This window comes from Eptatretus burgeri, chromosome 5 (genome assembly GCF_056783735.1).
Source record: "Eptatretus burgeri isolate ZD-2024b chromosome 5, Ebu_testis_v1, whole genome shotgun sequence".
Lineage (NCBI taxonomy): Eukaryota > Metazoa > Chordata > Myxini > Myxiniformes > Myxinidae > Eptatretus > Eptatretus burgeri.
In genome coordinates this window covers 73,530,983-73,555,256 of record NC_140965.1, presented here as the reverse complement: position 1 = coordinate 73,555,256, position 24,274 = coordinate 73,530,983, and the positions used below count along the sequence as shown (strand labels likewise).

Genomic DNA, 24,274 nt, shown 5'->3' with positions numbered 1-24,274 from the left:
AGTACTTGACATTAAGCCATGTCTCAATAATTTTCAAGGAGCAGTGTCTGAGATATAGAGGTGCACCTTTTTTCAATTTTTCCAAGATGGCGCCTGTACAATGTGACCCATGACGTCATAATTATCATTTTAAAAATTCTACAGGAGGAGCCGCTCATATTCTGAAAATTTTCATATCCATTGGACTAACAGTTGCAGAGGACTTTCTTTTTTCATACTGATCAGATAAAGCGTTATACGACTTGAATTATGATGTCATAATGAAGGCACCGATGACATCGTCATCAACATCTTATTCTCCATTGGGAGTACTTGACAATGAGCCATGTTTGAATTTTTTTTTCCATTGAGCGGTTTGGGAGATGTAGAGGTGTAATTTTTTCCAAGGTGGTGTCCATACCACGTGATCTATGACATCATAATTTTGAATACAAAAATTCTAGAGGCGGAGCCAAGCCTTTGGTAAAATTTCGTGTCAATCGGACCAACGGTTGCCGAGAAAATGAATTTTTGAAATGCAGACACGAACTCACGTACGCCACACGTACGCAACCGAATGCCTAACCCTGCTTTTCACGAAACTCAGGTGGAATCAAAAATGTGAAAACTTTGGAGGAGGGGTGAATACTTGTGCCGGCCATTTTATGTGCCCACAGGGATTTTTTTGTTTCTTTGTAAATTTCGTGGAAACATCCATTTATAAACCTCATTGTTTGGATATTCTTCCTTGCCTATTATGACACTCCCTCACAAACCCTCCACAAGTGTGAAACATCACCGACAAACTTCGAGAATTCTTCAAACTCGACTCGACCAAATGATCGCAAGTCAGACTGACTGAATGACGATCTCCATCTCTCTTTTCACCCATAACTTTGACAGCTCCTATTATTCCCATTTTATTGTTGAAACAGCCAGGTGGAAGTTTTTGCCTCAAGTCTTTCATAAACTGGATGGTTGGGCCTGGCGTTCGACCGAAGGTTCCAGGAATTTGGAATTTCTTCAGGGTGCATGAATTTATTTGCTCAGGATAATTTGCCAACTTTTCATGAAAGACACCTGAGATCTTTAACATCTGCAAACTAATGCAAGTAAATGTGGCACCCAGCTTAACGTCTGTCTGATGGATTTGAACACTGACGAGAGAGCCGAAGGTAATTGCTGTCTGTGCAGCATCATGTCAGGCTATCATAAGTGTGACACCAACTTAATTGAATGGGTCTGTTGGAAGGTACATGAGCACTCAAAAACTCTATGGATATGAAAAAAATCCCAACAGCATGTAATGGAGTCTGTCTACAGTACAAAAGGTTCTGCTGTTCAAGGAGCACTTTTGTGTTGGGAATGCAAACTCGATTCAAGGCAGAGATAATTGCATTATGCCCAAACAGCGGAAAATAGGAAACTCCTCCCTTATAAGGTGTGTTTGATATTCCAAATGTCGCATTCCCTGTTCATGCTCCTTTAAAAACAAACCAAACATTGCATGAAAGTGCTTGAAGTGAGCACAGAACTCTGATAAGCGAGATATGTTGTTTTTCTTAGGAACAGATTTGCTGCTTTTCACTGTTTTCCTTGCCGTGCTGCTGCTGCTGTTGTGGTCAAGAAGCAAGCACGGTACGACTCATGGAGCTCACCGCTTACCACCGGGTCCCACGGGGCTACCCTTGCTGGGAAATGTGCTGGAGTTGACAAGCTCGGCTCCACACCTGAAGCTGTCACAACTGTGTCAGCGCTATGGACCCGTGTGCCGCCTCACGCTTGGCTCACAGCGTAAGTGCGAATGTGCGTAAATCGTCCAGATATATCACCAATCTGTACTTGGTGTTTTCCCTGAATTTTCTTCCTGCAATTTTTAAGTGTTGCGTTCAATTACATTTGTTCGACAGGACGTTGGGCAGGTAGTGTGCTTACCTTTGAACTGTCTATATCCTTGGTTTGATTCCCAACGCGACAAAAAGCTTTGGTGCTTCACAGGCAAGGTGTTGCATCACAAGGGGTGCCATATCTCCTGGATGGACATTACATGCTGGATGTCGTGTCTATTAGCATGAGTTAGTGGGGGTTAAATATCACAGTGTTCTTCGCAAAGATTAGGTAAGTTATTGCTTGCACCCTGAAAAAATTACAAATTCCTAACAACTTCATTACTGCCCATAAAAAGTTTATTGCATCTATACATAATATATATATATATATATATATATATATATATATATATATATATATATATATATATATATATATATATATATATATATATATATATATTACATATATACATGTTACATATATATTACATATTACATATATAAAAATGTTACATATATACATATACATATATATTATATATATCTTCTTCTTCTTTTGGCTGCTCCCGTTCGGGGTCGCCACAGCGGATCATCTGTTATGATCCACATAATGATTTGGCACAGGTTTTACGCCGGATACCCTTCCAGACACAACCCTGGTCGCCTCTTACGACACAGGGATATGGTACACCTATTCTAACCGGGGTATACACCGGGCCCAGTACACTGGTACTCACTTCGCCGACCTCAGAAGGATGACAGGCTGAGTCAACCTCCTGGTGTGTATTAATTCAAGCGGCCAATTGGGCTTGAACTCAGGACCTTTTGGATCCAAAGCCGCTACCCTAACCACTACGCCAACACTAGGCTTTTATATATGTATATATAATTTATATATATATATATATATTTTTCATGTTTCTGTATTATATACATATATATATATATATTTATATATTTATATATATATATATATATATTTATATATATATATATATATATATATATATATATATATATATATATATATATATATATATATATATGTCTCTCTTCTTCTTCTTCTTCTTCTTCTTTCGGCTGTTCCCGTTAGGGGATGCCACAGCGGATCATCGGTCTGATCCGAATAGTGATTTGGCACATGTTTTACGCCGCATGCCCTTCCTGACGCAACCCTGGTCGCCTCTTACGACGCAGGGATAATATATATATATATATATATATATATATATATATATATATATATATATATATATATATATATATATATATATATATATATATACTGTTACGAATCTGGAAAGCATGCAGACTCAACATTCAGATCGCAAAGTTAGTTATGCCGGTAAGTACGTGTGTCGTCAGGACCCCGTCCTTTTGTTTAGCGGGAGGATTAAATGTGTGCGTTGTGACGTCTTTAGTTAAGGCACAGTCACACCTTGACGTTTTAGCCAGCTTATGCCGATTTTTGGAAAATTTGTCTAAAACGCTGGTACACGTCGAATACGTTATGGGTAAGTTTTGATAACATTGAGAGCACGCTGAAAAACACTGCCATACGTCGTTGTACGCTGGCTTTAAACGTTGTACTTTGCGGTTGTCCTCAAATTTTCCATGCTTGAAATTTTAAGACTTATGCCAGCGTATGACTCACACGTTCCACATAACGCTGGCCATAAGTTGTAGGCACGTCACGTGATCGTTGACACACGTCGACACACGTTACTTGTGAGTTACTCATAAGTCGAAACATGTCGAGGTAATGTTTAGCGTACCCGAAACTTATTTCTAACCTATGAGTAACGTGTTGTACTCACGTTACGCGATCGTTGACACACGTTACTTGTAAGTTACTCATAAGTCGAAACACATCAAGGTAATGGTTAACGTCAGTGTTCCAGACTCCCTGGTTTTTTTTTCTTTTCTTTTTTCTTCCTTCCTTCGGTATGATTGTGATTTTGACACTTCGATTTCTAGTGCGGTTATAATATAATATAATTAATGAGCTGCCGCTCAACGATTTAAATCATAACCGCACTGTACACTCAACACCCTCATACCGAAGAAAAAAAAAACCGGGAGTCTGGAACACTGACGTTAACCATTACCTTGACGTGTTTCAACTTATGAGCACCTTACAAGTAAGGTGTGTCGATGTGTGTCAACGATCGCATATCGTGCGTACAATTTATTCCCATCGCATGCGGAGCGTGTGTCATACGGCAAGTACATCGTAAAATTTTCAACATGTTTAAAATTACAAGACGTACTCCACTTACTACGACGTATGATAGCGTACTTTAGCGTTCTATTCACGCATACCAAACTTACCCATACCGTATTCGACGTGTACCAGCGTTTTAGACGCATTTTTCAGAGGTTGGCATACGCTGGCAAGATCGCCAAGGTGTGACTGCGATGTTGACACTTCCATATCTGCGGCGGTTATGATTTGAATCGTTGTGCGGCAGCCTTTTCATAACCTACGCCACGTCATCGTCGGCGATACGTGCAACGCGCTATGCATAAGTTAGACTATCGTTGGGCATAGGTTGTGAAGGCCGACAACAGGTTCAGCATTCTTTGGTATAAGTTATCTATAACACAACGAATCGTTCTGTGTCCATTACTAATACGTTATGCATAAGACCAAGTCGTTATGAATATGTCCGAATCTTTAAAAATAAACATCAAAAGTTCAATGTAAGCCAGCGTTTTACATACATTTTAATACATTGCCATTGCTGGCTAAAACGTCAAGGTGTGACTGGGCCTTTAGGTTTTACATCCAACGAACCCTCCAACAAGCCATCTAACAACCAACAACCATACCATCTGCATGACGATACCTGCCCATCATGAGCCATCACCACCCGTTGGCTGCTCGTACCTTGACTTGCCGAGAGGGGGCCTCGCGGTTCCAGTCCTTGGCTGGTAGTTCTTGTATGGCTTTTTCAGCATTGACCCTGTTTCTCTTCGCGAGCGAAGCCACGTGGACGAATAACTGGGGTCTCCAAATTTTCCACGGAAGCCACGGATCCGCCCCAGTGGGGTGTGGCCATGGGCCAATGAGGGACAGACAGCGAGATGATTCTCACCAAGGCCCCTCCCCATGTGGGAGGAGATACAGTATATCTCCGACACGCTCTGTGCAAGAGGAGGTGTGTGGACGAGAGTTCGTGTGGGTTAGAAAGAGTTTTGACGGTGGCTAGTCGGGTTTTGAGGCAGTTTGTTCACGGAGCCTGAGCCAGAGGTAGTTTGTTCACTGAGACTGAGTCAGCTGCAGTTTGTTTGCGCTGGCTGTTGCAGGGAGTTCTGGCCTGTTTTGTGAACCCGACTATTCGCCACACGGGCCTCCACGAGCCACGAGGCCCACACATGCGGCTGGGACCTTCGACGACCCACAGGTGCCCATCCGAACTCTGACCCCAGCTCGTCTCTCTCATCGGCTGGAGGGTCTAATAAAAACTCTGGGTTTTCTTTTCATTTGTGTGTGTGTGACTGCGTGTGGGCCCATCTATAAGTAGAATTGTTTAAGTGTTTATTTCATCATTGTAAATACTGCATTGCATATTCACGATAAGTCTCGCCTCTTCTGTCTTTTGATTTTATTGTAAATAAATTATTAGAAATGTTCCCAGCTCATTTCTGTCCTTTCTTTATTTGGTCCAGCATGGTCCCGGTCTGAGTTCAGATGGGGTTTCATCCCCGATAATCCATTAATCCTAGCCGGCATGGCTTTGGCAGTTTCTGCTCGGCTGCAACCGAGCCGGAGTTGGTAGACGCTCGTTGGAACTCTACTGCAGTCGGTGGAGTGACCCGGTTCGAGAAAGACGTGCCGAGGGCGTGAATCCCCGGTATCCAAGACTGCGTTGTGATATAGGTATATTGGGATCCAGACAATTAACCCTACGCCATGCGGTAGAGATATTGGCGTTTCACGGTCGATTAATCGACCCGCTGGATTCGGAGTTATCCTGAGTGACTGCCTATAAATTCCGGGGAGACCGGTGGGAGGCGGCGTAAACTTCCCCACCTAGTGGTCGTACTCGCTACCGACCCCCGGCCCACAATATATATATATATACATATACATATACATATACATATACATATATATATACATACATACATACATACATACATACATACATACATACATACATATATATACATATACATAGATATACATATATACATATATATATATATACACATATATATATATATATATATATATATATATATATATATATATATATATATATATATATATATATATATATACATATATGTATACACATACATATATATATATATATATATATATATATATATATATATATACATATATATATATATACATATATGTATACACATACATATATGTATACACATACATATATATATATATATATATATATACATATATGTATACACATACATATATGTATACACATACATATATATATATATATATATATATATATATATATATATATATATATATATATATATATATATATATATATATATATATATATATATATATATATCCTGGTGTTGGCGCAGTGGTTAGGGCAGCGGCCTGGGATCCAAAAGGTCCTGAGTTCAAGCCCCGTTGGGCCACTGAATTAATACACCAGGGGGTTGACTCAGCCTGTCATCCTTCCGAGGTCGGCGAAATAAGTACCAGTGTACTGGGCCAGTGTATACCCCGGTTAAAATAGGTGTACCATATCCCTGTGTCGTAAGAGGCGACCAGGGTTGCGTCAGGAAGGGCATCCGGCGTAAAACACGTGCCAAATCACTATGCGGATCATACGGATGATCCGCTGTGGCGACCCTTAACGGGAGCAGCCGAAAGAAGAAGAAGAAGATATATATATATATATATATATATATATATATATATATATATATATATATATATATATATATATATATATTAAACCTGAAGGACCAATTTTGTGCTTCTCCAAGCGGTCGCGTCACGTTTTTCTCGGTACTGTGACCTGGACTGAAAGAAACTTCGTACCTGTAAGAGTGCATCGCACATAGTGGCAATAGTCAACCTTCAACTCTGAAGAATCTATATATTAATACTGAAGGACCAATTTTGTGCTCCTCCTCGCGGTCTCGTCACGTTTTTCTCGGTACTGCGACCTGAAAAGTGTTGACACGGTGTACGTCAAAGTAGACACGTGCACAAATCAGGAGACTTCTTCACAAGGAGTAGTGTACACCAAAAATGTCGTGTACAAGGACGTTTTGTAGGCCTCATTAGGTAAAGCCATGAAGTACATCAAATGGAATCCGGCTCTTATGAGAGCCGCCACTGGTTGTCATATTGGGCTCATGGAACGGAATCCGTCTGTGATGGGGTTTCGGCTAGTATATATATATATATATATATATATATATATATATATATATATATATATATATATATATATATATATATATATATATATATGTATTTATTTTATGTATAATTGAAATAAATATGAATATATATATATATATATATATATATATATATATATATATATATATATATATATATATATATATAATCTATACTAGACGATCATTTCAAGAAAAAAAAAAGATAGCTCCGGTGAACTATACTGCTGAGGTTATTTGCATTGATCAAATACTCCTGAAGAGTACTTGACTGAATCGGGAATTGATTTTTAAATAATTTTTTTCGTTGCCCGATTTGAACGAAACTTGATACTGCACACCGCAGGAGAAGGGTGAGTAAGATGGGCTGAAAATGTTTGCTCTATCGTGTACCGTTTTGGCTGTATTTCAGGAACATACATACATTCATAAATACAAGATGAGAGTTTTAGTAATATATAGATTATAAAGAATATATATATATATATATATATATATATGTATGTATATGTCATCCTGAATTTAAAATGAATTAAATTAAAATTTTTGTCACCGATCGCCACAAACTATCCCAAAATGACAAAGTGAAAACAGGTTTTCAGAAAATTTTGCAAATTCATTAAAAATGAAAAGCTAAAATGTCTTTTGTGTCAGTAAGTATTCAACCCCTTTGCAATGACACTCCAAATTGAGCTCAGGTGCATCCAATTTCTTTTAATCACACTTGAGATGCCTTGATTGGATTGGAGTCCCTCTATGGCCCAATTCAATTTATTGGACATGATTTATAAAGAAACACACCTTTCTATATTCGGTCCACAGTTGACAATGCATTTCAGAGCAGAAACTCCACCATGAAGTCCAAGGAACTGTCCGTAGAATTCTGAGATAGAATTGCGAGGAGGCAAAGATCTGGGGAAGGGTATAAAACAATTTCTGGAGTGTTGAAAGTTCCCAAGAATACAGTGAGGTCCATCATTAGGAAATGGAAAGAATATGGAACTACCCAGACTCTTCCTAGATCTGGCCGTCCAACCAAACTGAGAAACTGTGCAAGAAGGACCTTGGTCAGGGAGGTGACCAAGGTCTCAATGACCACTCTGACAGAACTACAGAGTTCCTTGGCTGAGATGAACGAACCTCCCAGAAGGACAATAATCTCTGCAGCACTTTACAAATCTATGATTTATGGGAGAGTTGCCAGATGAAAGCCACTCCTGAGAAAAATGCACATGACGGCACACCTTGTGTTTGCAAAAAGGCACGTGAAAGACTCCGAAAGCATGAGGCAAAAGATTCTGTGGTCTGATGAGACGAAAATTGAACACTTTAGCCTGAATACAAAGTGCTACATCTGGTGGAAACCGAGCACAGCTCATCACCCATCTAACACCATCCATACCGTGAAGCATGGTGGTGGTAGCATCATGCTATGGGGATGCTTTACAGTAACAGATACTGGGAGACTTGTAAGTATAGAGGGAACAGTAAATAGAGCGAAATGCAGGGAAATCCTTGAGGAGAACCTGCTTCAGAGTGCAAAAGACCTCAGACTGTGGCGAAGATTTATGTTCCAACAGGACAATGACCCCAAGCATACAGCCAAAGCAACACTGGAATGACCAGAATAACAATGTGCAAGTCCTTGAGTGGCCCAGCCAAAGCCCAGACTTGAAAAGCACGGACAATCTGTGGAAAGACCTGAAGATTGCTGTGCACATGCACGCCCCATCCAACTTGAGTGAGCTTGAGCAAATCTGCAGGGAAGAATGAGAAAAAAATCCCCAAATCAAGATGTGAAAAGCTGATACAGACATACCAAAGAAGACTCGAACCTGTAATCACTGCCAAAGGCAATTCTACCAAATATTGACTCAGGGGGTTGCAAGACATTTCAGCTTTTCATTTTTAATAACATTGTAAAAAATTCTTAAAACATGTTTTCACTTTGTCATTGTAGGATGTTTTATGCAGATCAGTGAACTTTTTTTTTTTAAGTGTAATCTTTTTTAAATTCAGGATTTAACAACAAAATGTGACAAAAGTAGAGGGTTGTGAATACTTTCTGAAAGGTGTGTGTGTGTGTGTGTGTGTGTGTGTGTGTGTGTGTGTGTGTGTGTGTGTGTGTGTGTGTGTGTGTGTGTGTGTGTGTGTGTGTGTGTGTACACACACACTCATTATCAGGAACTAGATAGTATCGTTATCTAGTTCCGTCAAGTCGAGGCCAACTTCTAGATACATTCATTATCAGGTTTCTGCAAACATTGCAAACATCCCGATCTTGCTTTGCTTTCCCAAGCTCTGGGAGAGGAGCTTGATTGCAGCCTTCATCCCATCCATGCAGCACATACAGGGTTTGCCTCCTCCTCTTCTTCCCTCAACCACACCCAGGATGGTTAACTTCTCCAGACTTTCTTTTTCTACATCCATGATGTGTCCAAAGTATGACAGTTTCTGTTTTTGCATCAGCACTTTTAATGTACTGAAGGTGGACAGAGGTTCTGTTTTCACCCCTGTCTGTCTGTCTGTCTGTGAGCAGGATATCTCAAAAATTTATGGATGGATTCGGACAAAATGTGGTGGACAGGTTGGGTGTGTGATAAGGTCGAATTGATTAGATTTAATTTCAGGTCCAGATCTGGTCCATCAGTGGGATACAAAGCGTAAACTATGCAGCCTGGCTGAGGCAAGTGCTCCATCAAGTGATCTTCTAGTTAACGTTGTTGTTGTAAAGCACTTCTGCCTATGTGCTAAAGTCTGATGACCACTGTCACTTTGGGACCTCACACAGATTAATTTCCATGATGAAAGTGGTTTTGTTGAAGTATCTAGCTTTCATGACATGCTCAACTGTGTCTGTTGTTGAGGGGTGTGGGGCTGATTGCGAAGCCTTGAACTTTAAAGAATTTTAACCTCTTCTCATGGCTGACTGTAGAAATTGTTTGACTTTTTTTTTTTTGGACAAATATGGACCTCGTAGTCTTAAATATCTACGAGAGTCGTTGAGAGGGTGAGACTGAGATTTGCCAAGACTGAATGACATGTTCCATTTGTCAGACCAGCATCTAATCAATTCCAGATCAGCAGAGAAGGATGTAGCTGCTGTCTTCCTGTCAGTGGGATGGATTAATCGAGGGCACAATGCGGAATGACTTGAATAAGGGACGAGAGTGTTTTCCAGAGCATCAGAATGGTCGATTATGCATATGAGGAAAAGGACAAGGGGAAAGACTGCCTTGCGGAACTCCAACCTCCACTGGGATAGGAGAGTATTCCATTGATATAAGCACATTGACTGCATGAGTGAAGGAAGTCAGAAAGCTGTGTATAAAGGCATCTAGGCAGTGAGCTTGGCAAGGAGAGTCAGATGCCAGACTGTGTCGACTGCTCAAGATGTGTCCAGGGAGGTGGTCCGTACCTCTTGATTGAGATTTAGTAACTCCCATAATTGCTGAGAGGGACGCAGTCACATTTCCAGAGTTGCAAGAATGAGACAGAATAAAATCTGCTGGTCAGAGGTCAGGCTGCTTGAAAAGAGGAGCGAATTGGTGTTGGAAGCAATCATGGATTCCAAGACTTTCCTTTTTTTGTTGACAGTGTCAAGGCTCATTGAGGAGCAAGAACAAAGAACAGATCAGGACATAACAAGGGGTAAAGAAGAGTAGAACGATGGTTGTGGGGTGAGACACTAACAGAAGGGTTTGTTTGTTTTTGTACACCTTGGCGAGGCTCGTATGAGAGCTAACACACAAGGCACAGCAAGGGGGGCATGAGACAAGAGGGTGGGAGTGAGAAGGACAAAACAGTGGGGAAGAGACATTAGGAGATCTGTGGAAGGGAGAGGGATGGGATGGGGAACATGGGGAATACAAGATGGACATTACAGGGACTTTCCGGAAGGAAAGCAGGGAATTTGAAGGAGGTGGGCTTGCGTGGATTATCGGGGGTAGAAAAGATCGAGGATTTGGATGGGGGATGGTTAACTTCTCCAGATTGTTATTCTCAGATTTCAAAGAGAAATAAGAGTTGGTGGTGAACAGGTTTTTTGAAGGCCTGGTGGGAAGAATGGGATTGAATAAAGTGAGGGAGTTTATTCCAATCGCGGGAAAAAAAAGAGGAATGAAAGAGTGAAGGTGAGTAGTGATTCGTGATTTTGGTAGTTTTACCAGAACGAGGTTGTTGGCGGACCTTGAGCGCCCTGCGGAAATGTGGTGGGGACAAATCGCAGATAGCAGGGGGGGGGGCAAGGCTGGAAAGGAGACGGTAGAAGACAGAAAGACCACCGACCAACCTGCGGTGATTGAATAAGAGGCCCAAAGACTCAGCCTCATCGCGGGAGATGCCAATGGTCCGAAATGCCTTGGTTTCTACAGCGTGAAGTCGAGAAAGGTGGGAGGCAGGAGCACCAGCCCAGAGGGGTGAGCAGTACTCCATCAGGCTGAGGACAAAAGCTTTGTAAGTGGTCAGGAGCTCAGGTGGGCCGAGGAAGGACTTTGCACGACGGAGGATTCCCAGTCGGCGACTGGCTTTAGAGGCGAGGTTTGAAATGTGGCTTTCCCAGGAAAGTTCATGGCAGATCATGAGACCCAGAAGCTTGAAAGAAAGAACTTCTTCCAGAGGATTGATGAGAAAGTGGATGGGGGGGGGGTTCTAAATGGTCCTTTCAGAGAGACATAGTGAGAGTGTGAGATTTGTCCGGATTGAAAGACATGTTCCACGTGTTAGACCAGTTTGTGATTTTACCCAGATCTGCAATGAGCGAAGAAGCTGCTGCTTGCCGGTCTGAGGGATGACAGATGGTACGGCAGAGGGTGGAGTCATCGGCAACGAGAAATAGAGGATTTTCCAGAGTCGGAGAGATCATTGATGAAAACCAGAAAAAGAACAGGGCCCAGAACGCTACCTTGAGGAACTCCAGCCTGGACAGGAAGAGGGGATGAAAGAACTCCATTTAGGGCCACACGTTGACTGCGACAGGAGTAAGTCTGCGAGCCATGAGTGGAGATGGCCTTGGATACTTTGGATTGAAGGAAAAAGTGGGAGATATGGACAAAAAATGGATGCAGGGAAATATGATGGTAAGAGGAGAACACAGGAGGTGAAGAAGATGGATAAAACTACAAGCTCCCAATCACAGAAGTGGAAGGAAAAACGGTACAACTCTAAAAGAGGTGGGCTTGGGAAGAGTTAATGTGGGTAGAAAATATCACGGTTGTGGATGGGGGATAACCTGAGATTGTGGTGAACAGCTGTCTTGAAGCCCTGAAGGAAATAATGAGATTGAAGAGATTATGGAAGTTGGTTCCACAGGTGGGAAAAAAAGAGCAATGAATGAATGGAGGTGAGCAGAGTCTGGATTTTACGAGATTCATAAGAAGGGGATTACAGAAGACTGCATATGCCAAGCAGAAACATAGGTGGAAGGGGAGGTGGGAAGCATGGACAGAGCAGAGGGTACAAGACCAGAAAGGAGGTGGAAGAAGACAGAGACCACCGACCTGTCTGCGATGTGAAAGTGATTATCCCAGAGAATCAGCTTCATCAATGTTTAGAGATGCCTGCTGTTGGCTTAATGGTTATGGTGGTGGGCTTGGGATCCTAGGATCCGGAATTCAAATCCCACTCGGCTGTTGAATTAATACCAGGTGGAGTTGACTCTGCCTGTCGTCCTTCCGAGGTTGGTAAAATGAGTGCCAGCATGTTGGTATCCTGTTTCAGAGTGGCGACCCGTCCAGGATTGTGTCCAATAGCCAAGGAGACTGCTTAGGCAGCACCAATGCTCTACACAGAGTATGGTCCCAATGGATGGAAGGTTTCTATCAAGGTTGGCAGAGAGGGAAGAGGGTGCTGCCTGCCTCTGAAGGATGAGGGATGTTATGACATGTGGAGTTGACAGCAAAGAGATTAAAAAAAAAATCCACAATCAGAAAGATCGTTGATGAATATTAGGAATAGGACTGGGCCCAAGACAATACCTTGGAGTACTCCAACTTTGACAGGAAGAGGAGATGAGGGTATCCTGTTGAGAGCCACATCTGAGTCATGAATGTAGAGGAAGTCAGTAAGCCAGATGTGTCGGTGACCTTGGCTGCCATGGGTAGAGTTTGGAGAGCAGGGTGAAAGTTACATCAGATCTCCTTCACTCATCTCAGGAGAAAAAGAAACAAAGTTCAGGGGGAGCATCCTCCAAAGAGAGATTAATAAAGTGCCACCAGGTTTTTGAAGGAGGAGACAGGTTTATAAGTCCAGAGTCTTGAGGTTAGCTCGATGTTGTTTTCTGGCTCCACTGAGAGTGAACATACGCTTGTTGAGGTCATTCTGGAGTGATCTGAGGTTGTCCTCAGTTGGATTTACCTTCGAGGAATAGAAGGCAGGTTGGTTTAAGGTTCAAGACAACTGTCTCACTGCAGGATTCAGTCTACCATGGGAAGGAGGAAGGGTATGATACCTGAAGATGAGATCGAATGAAACTGTGCAGAAGGAAAAGCAGGTTTTTGTGGAAGAATTTCCAGGTTTAGTTGATATCAGGAGTGGCAGATATAGGAGACCATTCCTGAAGTGAGAAGGCGCTTGTAGTCCCTGACAGTGCCAGCGAGACTGAAAATTCACTCAAGATGACTGAGAGGTGGCTCTGTGAGAATTTCCAGAGAGACGTCGACTCTCGAAAGTACATGATCAGAAGAACCAATTGGAGCAGATGAAGAACAGGAGACATTGACAGGAAAGTTGGTCATTACCAAGTCCAGAAGGGAGGATTTGCCATTGGCATAAATCTCGGTGGGAAAGTTCACAGATTGAATCAGGACCATGTAGTCACAGAAGTCCTTTGTTGCACTGCAATGGCTGGTGAGAGAGGTAACAACATCCAGCCAATTGGCATGGCGACGGTTGAAATCGCCACATATGAAGAAGAGAGGGTTGGGATGGGTTATTAAAATTTTGTCTAAAATTTTGTGAGAGAGATGTAAATGCAGCCATTACTGTTTGGATGACGACAACACACAGATCAACAAGTGGTAAGAGTGGGGGGAGGGGGGGAAGTCTCAGCCAAAGGTACTCCTGGAAGTTTGGACGTGTAAGAACGAGAGAACGAGAACGAGAAAAGAACGAGAGTTCTTGGTATAAAGTGTAACTTTACCACCAGGATTGGTTTCAGACCTATTGGGCCAGAGGAGGAAGGATTCTGATGAGCAGATGACATCCAGTTTATCAGCAGCAGCCTGGATTGAGAGATCTGCCATGTTGGAGTGATGGCCCCAGATGTTTGAGGTCCACACAGTTAGGGACAGGAGAGGAGGCACTGTTGGCATGGTGAAATGAAGTAGACATGGGGTGGGGGAACATGGAGAGGTGGTGGGGCAAGGGGGAAGCTGAAAGAGGACCAGGCGAGGGGGGAGATGGGAAAGGGTGGGATGAGGGGGACGATGTGATGGAGCAGGGTTTGAGGGAAGATGGGAGTGAGTGAGATGTGGGGGGATTTAGGAAGAGGTGGGTGAGTAGGAAGATGGGAAGAGGTATAGTGAGGAAGGAGATGGGAATTGGCTGGGTGAGGTAGAAGGTGGGAGGGTGGATTGAGGGGAAACATGGAAGGGTGGAGTGAGAGGGGAGCTTTGATGGGGTGGGTGAGAGATAAGCAGAAAAGGGGGACATGGTGTGGAGGGATATTTAAGAGGGGAACAGGAGGTATAATGATGTTGAAGTAGGGGAGGGATGAGTTAGAAGGATCTTGAAGAAGGGGAACACAGAGAAGTGGAGTGGTTGGGAGGATGTGGGCATGTCAGAGATGATGAAGGAAGGGGTACTGACAAGGAGGGATTTGATACTATTAATGGATGTGAAAGGCATGTTGATTGATGGTTGTGTGCAGGCAACCTCTTCGAACTGGACTTCTCATGATCCCCAATTTAGCTAAACAGAGACAGACATCACAGGAGGGTGAAATGAAGGGCTGTTGAAAGTATGGAAAGAGTAGTGCTGTAGATATGAGGGGACGGTCAATGGACCAAGCGTTTATGAGTTGGACAGATTTTGGAAGACAACCTTGTGAAGAAGAAGAAGAAGAAGAAGAAGAAGAAGAAATTGTGATGAAGAACAACACATGGGATGTTTCTAATGGAGAAATGAGTCAAATGAAGGAGAACACTTGTGATTGAGACATGTGGCATAAGATCAGAGAGATAATTGCATGCCCACTATCTGAAGCCTTGGCGTGAAGACCAGACACCCACGGGGTCATGAATTTGACAATAAACCACATGTAAGATTATGGTTAAACATGGAAAATTGGATGAAAACACAACCAACAACACAGGGATGAAATGATAACAGAATGACATGATGAATCTGGTCCAGAAAACTTAGCTTTAATGAACGAGGAGTTACTGCACGAACCAACATCCAATGCTCTCAGATCCAGAAGAGAAAGTCAATTATGGAACCGGAAGCTTGTAATTGGAAGCAAGCTTTCTGGTTTGTGGTTGATAGCATCTGTTTTTGTACTTATCTTGTAAATGAGACACTCACAGAGCACCGATCGTGTTCCAAAATCCATGCTGTGGTGTCTGTGCCGAACTTCTCAAGGCTGGTGGAAATGCTGTACTCCTGTGGTTGCATGCAGTTCTGTGCTCTGCCTGGAACACAGGAATCATCCCAACTGACTGGAAGAGGGGCCTTGTTGTCCCTCTCTGGAAAGGGAAGGGTGATCGCCAAGACTGCAACAACTACCGAGGGGTGACGCTGCTCTCAGTGTCGGGCAAGGTCTTTGCTCGGATAATTCTTGATAGGGTTCACCATCATCTGCTTGAGCACCAGCGTCCAGAGCAGTCAGGCTTTACACCAAAGAGGTCAACGATTGACCGTATCCTTGCTCTTCGTGTCCTCACCAAGCACAGAGGAGAGTTTCAGCAGGGGCTGCTTGCAGCCTATGTTGATCTCTGTAAAATGTTCGATTCAGTGAATCGGGATGCCCTCTGGAGGATTCTTGATCTTCGTGGGGTGCCACCAAAACTGATAAATCTGTAACTATACACTGGTGCTGAGAGTGCTGTGAGATGTGGTGATACCATCTCTGACTTATTTCCAGTTGTTGCTGAAGTTCGTCAGGGGTGTGTACTGCCCCCCACAATTTTTAGCACTTGTACGGACTGGATTCGAGGGAGGATGTTGGAGAGATCAAGCTGCGGTGCATATTTTGGTAATGTCAAGATTTCTGACCTTGATTTCACAGATGATGTTGTCATCTTTGTGGAGATGCTCGATATCCCTTTGGGGGCCCTCGAGGTGCTGAATGAGGAGTCGGAGCCACTGGGATTACAGCTTTCCTGGATCAAAACTAAGATCCAGGCTTTTAATGACATATTGGATGCTGCTATCCTGTCTGTACCTGTTTGTGCCGAAGTTGTTGAGGTCACAGAAAGATTCACTTTCCTTGGCAGTGATATTGATGTCTCTGCTGACAGTGAGCCAGAGCTCAATAGACATGTGGGTCGAGCCTGGGTAGTCATGGATTCACTTGGTCATGGGGTGTGGCACTGCCAGTACATGTGTGGGAGGATGAAAGTCAGAGTTTACAGGTCCTTGATGCTTCCAGTCTTGTTCTATGGATGTGAGACTTGGACTGTGACCAGGGATCTGAGACAGAGACTCTATTCCTTTGGTATTCTCTTCGGAGAATCATTGGCTATCACGGGTTGGACTTGTAAGTACACCAATATATATATAAATATTATGACCACAAACAAAACAGCAGGAGTACCCACCTCCCCAACTCCCTCCATGCTTCCTTCTATCTTTTTCTTCCACTTTGTTATTGTAAACAATATTTTACTATCCAACCAGAGGTGTACTTCAATAGTTTGTGCTGGAGTATAAGTGGAGTTCAGAGATAAAAAGACAATGTTTATGTTCCTGCAGTGTTGGTTGTGCTGGGTTCTGCAGAAGTTATCAGGGAAGCACTCCTGAAGAAGGCAGCAGATTTTGCTGGACGGCCACATACTTTCACAGGTTGGATGTACAGATCTGTATCACCTTAACACTGTTCAATAAGTAGCTAATTTTTTGTTCTTCACTATGTTGGGTTCATTGATATTACTCAAAGCAGAGAACCAGTGAAAACAGTACATATCCTTCGTGTTTGGAAATCACCATACTTTCCTCTAACATCAGAAGCAGCTTTCTATCCACTTGGGGTCTCTTTACAATGTTGCGCAGAATTTCCACCTCCAAGCTTCTTAAACTATTTCGTTAGCTCTCCTCTTTGGAATTTATATGTACATGGTAATAGTTAGTCTTCTCATTTTTCTAATGATATGCAAGGGCTGTGAAAAATACATGTCCTGTGTTGTGAATCCAGAGGGTCACATGGAACCCAAAGTCCAACTAACTTTTATGGCTATTAGTGTTGTTTTCTCAAGGTCCAAATGATCTTCGCTGCATTGCATCACGAGAAATAAGTCAAGCGGTTTACCCTTCCCACAGTCCCTATCATCACCTTTATCTTATACTTTATCAATCCACTCTCTATGAAAACATACTGTTCACCATTCCAGGATTGAAAAAATAAACCTATATTTTACACAACACACAAATTTTCAAACATTCCCAACACAGTTGGTCAACTGATTCACACCTGATGTAAGCAATCCACCATGACCCATACACTACACTCTTGTTCTACACTCTACCCCAGTACAACATGCAAATACCTGAAGCCTGAGATTCATAAAGTCTCAACACAGAGTGAAATGCTTGCACATTCAACATAGCTGACAACATGAAGGAAACACAAGGAGGAAAGATTTATCCTTCCTCCATCTTTAATCCAGAGGGTCACATGGAACCCGAAGTCCATTTGACCTTCTCTATCACCTGTTGTTTTCCCATGGTCATATAAGGACCTTTTGCTGCATTGTACCATGAGGACGAGCAGGTTATCCTTCACAACAGACTCTATCACCAACTCTTAAATAAATTTCGGATCAGCATAAAAATGCTCGGAAATGCTTGTCAAAAAACAGCATCGAAATTAAAGCTCAAGGTAAAACAACTGTTGAACGTCGAATGACCATGACTTTTGCACTTAACCGTCATGATGAATGATACAACATTGTCGTACCATCAGTATTTATCCTGCTTTTTACCTCTGCCATCTGTGATTGATGGAGGTTATGTTTTCACCCATGTCTGTCTGTCTGTTTTGTTTGTGTGCAGGATATCTCAAAAAGTTAACGACAGATTCAGATGAAATTTGGCTGGCAGGTTGGGGGTGTGACAAGGATGAACTGATTAGATTTTGGTGGAGATCCAGCTTCGGATCCAGATACTATAATTTTTTTTTAGTGATTCGTCACCATTGAGAGATTGGGCCAAAAACGATGTCGTACGATATCTTAAAAATGTATTGGATGGGTTCGGGCGAAACTTAGTGGACACTATGAGTGTGTGACAAGGACGAATTGATTCAATTTTGGTGAAGATCCGAATCTGGATCCGGATCTGGGCGGAGGTATACGCTCTACTGATTACCCTTCCAGGTTCATTCTGTGTCTTCATTTTTACAGCGCTTGCGCTGTATACAATTGCACCGAGTTTGAAATGTCCCCGGCGTCGTCTACCACGTCTCCGGTGGGCCCGGTGTCCCCCCGTCCCCCCACCCCCCATGTGCCTCAAGACAGCCAATGACGGCCGTCCGGTAGATGCAGTGCGTAACCTCGACGGAAATGGCGACACTTGACGGAAATACCCGAGTATTTCAATGGAAATTTGTGAAACTAATGTGTTATATTTGTGAAAACCATTTAATTTATTGCTTGACGGAAAAAAAAACGAAGAAACGCTCCCCTCATGTACGAACGAATGAACGAAAGACGTCATTTCCGTCCACCATGGCATTTCGCGCTGAACCAATCGAGCTGAAGGAAACTATACTGTAACTGCACTGCTCCTGATTGGTCAAAGGACACCACGTGTGTTGTGTGGGCGGTGTTGTGCACGAGGATTCCAGGCTAAGTTCTTCTTATGCCGTCATTCTCTTTAATATTAGTCATAAACAAGTGTTTCGTCATGCATTAGTAGTTGAAATTTACTTACAATCATTCTTTTGCGGCCCCCTGCCACGCTGTATCGAACGATTTCATTCCTTCTGTTATATATAAAGGTGCTTATCACAATAATAACAAGATTTTTACATTTCAAATATTAAGTACGCTTTTTAATTGTTTTTCAACTGACAAAGCATATATTTTAACATTCGTGTACTCATTTGATTCACCACACGTGCTGTGTTGAAGGATTTCACTTGTTTCTTATAAATAAAGGCATTTGTAGGAAGAAGAGACAACACTAAGACTGACACTGATATAAACTTGTGTAAATTCCTATGACCATTTGGATAAAGGTGGGCAACCAGGGAGGAGCCTCAGCTCTCAACTGAATGATATTTTTAAAAAAGTTTAAAATATTATGAAGATATTTACTCAAGGACCTGGCTAAAGCAGTTCAGAACATTTCCTGATTGACATCAAACAAACAAAACCCAGATTTTAAAAAAGGTAATATTTTCTAATTTTTTTTCATGTAACAATTATTTGAGGTAATACATCTCCATCAATTCAAACAAAACCCAGCTTTAAATAAAGGTGATATTTTCAATTTTTTTATTTTTCATATAATAATTATTTCAGGTAATACATCCCCATTGATTCAAACAGAACCAAGATTTTTTAAAAGGTGATATTTTCAATTTTTTTACTTTTCATATAATAATTATTTAAGGTAATACATTTCCATCAATTCAAACAAAACTCAGATTTAAAAAAAGGTGATATTTTCAATTTGTTTATTTTTCATACAATTATAATTATTTAAGGTAATATATCACCATCGATTCAAACAAAACTCAGATTTTTAAAAAGGTGATATTTTCCATTTTGTTTTTACTTTTCATACAATAATTATTTAAGGTAATACATCACCATCGATTCAAACAAAACCCAGATTAAAAAAAAAGGTGATCTTATCAATTTATTTTATTTTTCATGCAATAATTAGTTAAGGTAATACATCTCCATTGATTTCGTAAAGTTTCAAAAATTATCAGCTGCCTTCTTACAGAAAGTGATGATTTTTAAATTTTTGTATCAATATTTATTGTACAACTGTTTATAAATAAGTATTTTCAAGCATGTTTTAAATATTGCCGGAATTTATTCCTGAGAAAATGTATGATCCAACACAATGTCAGTGCTTCTACAAGCAGGCATTCTTTCCAATCTTTCGAATTATTGGTTTACCGTCACCTTGTATGGGGGTACCGATTCGTGATCATACTCACTCTTGCGCGATACCTTGTTTGCTTGCATCTCCCATGTCCGACTATTCTTTGAAACTGCATCTTAATCTTCCATCCTCTTTTGTTTAGTTCTTATGAGAGGCTCAGTTTTTGTACAGAAAATACATATATTATTTGCATGGTTATTACAAAAAAGGTAGAGAGAGTAATCCACAAGGCATTAGCATGTTACAAGTTTTGCTGATTGCCAACAAGCTTAGTATTTTTCTTTTTTTTACAGGATCCCAGACTCATTGTGGAGCTGCCACACACACATACACACACATCTCACACACATGGGCATACAGACAAACATATGAGATAAAAAATGGGGGAAGTGCCGTCACTTCCTGGGACATGACAGATTCCAGTGACGTCACAACAATAGCACCACATTTCTCACCACAATCAGCAGGGCATTTCCTGAGGAATTTCCTCCTTCCTCTCCATTGATGCCAACCTATGGGAATTGTCTGTGCTCTTATCATTTTAAGGATATCCTTTTAAATGCTGAATGGTAATTGAGGAAGCAGCACATACCATTTTTAAAGTCTTTGGTACGATTTGGCTGGGGATTGAACCACTTCCCAGACTCGGAGCGGACACTAATCATTACCCCACCGAGTCTGGCAAACTACTGATAAATTTGGGACAATTAGAGGTGCTTTCAGAAGGAAATGGATGCAAACCTATTGTAGAATGATCATTTATTGGGTAGTAATTTAATGCAGTATTTCAAATTCCGTGTAATCTGATACTATTGAAGTGCTAAATAAAAGAGGGGCTGATTAAAATGATATCAGTCTGCATTAACAAAACATTCCATCCTCGATGGTGGAATAGCCAGACAGGAATTTGGTTAAAGGGAGCCAGGTTGCAAGCACTTGTGCATTATTGAGACAGATATCCTGCATCCTTGACATAAACATGAACATTCTAAGTTCATGGAACCTTAGAGCTTGTAATGGATTTTAAAATTAACTAATGGTCATCCAATGAAGTGCAAGCAAGCTGTGGCCTTTCAGAAATGTGCATTTAATTCAGAAAACCAGTACAATAGCACTGATTTTACTGACCTCAGAAGGATGACAGGCTCAGTCAACCCCACCTGGTGTTAATTCAGTAGCCAACGGAGCTCAAACTCAGGACCCTAGGATCCCAAGCCAGCCACCCTAACCACTAAGCCAACACCAGACTTTTCCTGGATGGGTTTGAGGGTTGTGGAGTAGCGGCTGAAACCCAAATCTTGTCCAGTTCCTCCGGATGACTCCATATTTGCTCCTTGCTTATTTCGGTTCCTTCTGATGACTCCAATGTAGTCTTTGGTCTTCCGTTCGATTGCACACAGAATTTACCAGTTATTATTAAAGCTTCAACTCAAGAGGAAACTTGGGGTTCACCAACGTGATCTCTCCTTCAATGGTTTTAAATTTAGGATTCACTATGGATCCAACTCTTTCGAAGTTTCCTCAAATTTCTGCAATCTTTTAATCTATTTTCTTCCATCTGCCTGATATTGCCAAAACCCACTCATTTGTAACCCAATGGACTGAAACGTTGGTTTCATGCTCTCATACGCTACGCTTCGGTTCCTACAATTATTCATTGTTATCGGGTTTACCTGCTTCTTCCTTTAAGCCCATAAAATTAATTTAGAATATTACAGCCAGGTTCACCCTTGTGAATTTGATCACATTGCTCCAATCCTCAAAACATTTCACTGACTCGCATTACGATATGTCGAAATAAGTTGATTTTAACATATTGCTGATAACTTTTAAAGCCAAATATTAATTCGGTCCTGCTTATATTTCTGACCTGACCACACGTTACAAACCAACAAGGAAGCGACCGTTTAACACCAGGAATATCCTGGTAGTTTCTCACACAAGAATCAACCGTTTCTCACTTTTGGCAATCAATCATTTTTCATACAATCTCCTTAAATGTGGAACTCCTTGTCTTTAAAATTTGCACCCTGACCCTCATAATGACATGAAATATGATCTGAAAAATATTTTATAATCTTATCTTTTTACAGTTGCATTTTCTTAGTTTTTACTTTTCTTACCTCTTCTTTCTTTGTAAAGTGTGTTGAGAATTTAGAACAAGATGGAAATCACGACATAAGAAATTGATTGACTGGATTTGCATGCAATTTAGCTCTGCAGGATTTTCAGTTAACATTTCAGTGCTTGAATATCAGAAACCATGTGATTAGGCTTGTTTCACACAGTTGACATGATGAGCTTTGGAGGCAAGGACTTGGCATTGGGAGACGCCACGGCGGTATGGCATCAGCAGCGGCGTGCAACCATTGCTGCCATGCAGGCAGTGGGGAATGAACGAACTGAAGCCACAGTGTTGGCTGAGGCAGAAAGCCTGTGTGCGGTGAGACATGGTACCTAACCAATCATAACATGGATAGACCTATGGAGATTCGAGTGAAAACACAAGGCAATAGTTTTATCAATGATTCAGATTTTATCAATGACTCTATAAATTATATTAAAAGGCTAATTTGAGGGAATCATAGTAAAAAATGAAATATGGTATCAAAAATCAAAAATAATAGAAGGAAGAAAACTCAAATACAACATCCAAGGATAATGGAAAATTTATGGAAGAAATGTTTTAAGAGGGAGTAAATACGCGAAGCAACATAACTACAGGCATAAACGGAGAGAAGCAGGAGATCTCCAAGCAGAATCTTTTTTAGTTATAGCCATTTCTAACTTCTAATGAGTACACAGCAATTAAACCTGCATCCTTTTGCTTATGCTACTTCACAGTACATTATAAAAGTCGAGTCAACGTTGAGCTTCCAGGAACTCAAGACGTTGATGGACAAATGAACACAAAACTGAACACAATATAACGATAGAGAGCTGTTTACCTGCAAACATTTATGGAAATGTAGGTCAAGCCAATAGTGAGAATTGCAATAGCTCTCCACGAGGCATAACTAATTATTGTAGACGACAATGATTGGTAACTTGCTCAAAAAACAGGTGAATTTGGGTCAATCTAAAGGAAGTTTTAAGCAGTTTCCATACTCGAGAGTGACTATATTGTATTTGGCTGGAATTGTTTTTTGGGAAGATGCTTATATTATGTGTGAAATTGCAGAGGTGTTCATTTTTCAATGACAATTGAAAACCCAAGTGTCAAGCCTGGAATAGTCACACTGTGGCGATAAAGTTGGTGAAAAAGTATCTTCAACGTTTGCTTAGGACTGAGCTCATGAGACATGAAGGGTGTTTGTTATTCCAAAAATAAGTATCTCCATTGTGGAGATACATAAATATAAAATCCAACACAATAAATATCTCCACCGTGTCGGACATGACGAATGATATCTACAACATTGTGACATAAAGCCAGTTTTTCGGGATGAAACTACATGCCATGCACAGCAGATGGAAGAAATTATTTTGCTTCCACACATCTACTACCGTCGGACATACTTTGGAAGTCATAAAAACCCCTAATTGGCACTTATCACGTTTCGGAATCAACCTCTTAAAATGAACTGCACACAGTGCGAAGTGTCAAAATCATTATCATCCTTGTTTCAACTTCATTGCCATTCAGTATGGATTTAAATATCCCACAGTGTATATTTTTGAAAAGGAGAAGGACCACAACGTTGGACTATGGTGGGATAATAAATAATAAAACAATGAAATAACTTTTTTCCTCTACTTTGTTTAATTTTAATAAGTGTTGA

At 41.2% G+C, this 24,274-nt stretch overlaps 1 protein-coding gene across 4 annotated transcripts in view; it reads left to right on the top strand.

Annotated features, from left to right (window-relative positions):
- Positions 1-1,463: 1,463 nt before the first annotated feature.
- The window catches only part of LOC147026695 (steroid 21-hydroxylase-like), an 86,436-nt gene continuing 63,625 nt past the window's right edge, over positions 1,464-24,274 (top strand). For 2 of the 4 annotated variants that reach the window (XM_085882408.1, XM_085882411.1), the window contains exons 1-3: positions 1,464-1,785; positions 17,130-17,219; positions 22,781-22,935. In XM_085882408.1, the coding sequence (XP_085738534.1) occupies positions 1,530-1,785; positions 17,130-17,219; positions 22,781-22,935 (501 nt within the window). In that variant the 5' untranslated portion in view covers positions 1,464-1,529. The remainder of the gene's footprint in view (positions 1,786-17,129; positions 17,220-22,780; positions 22,936-24,274) is intronic. The other 2 variants (XM_085882409.1, XM_085882410.1) reach the window with 2 other exon arrangements.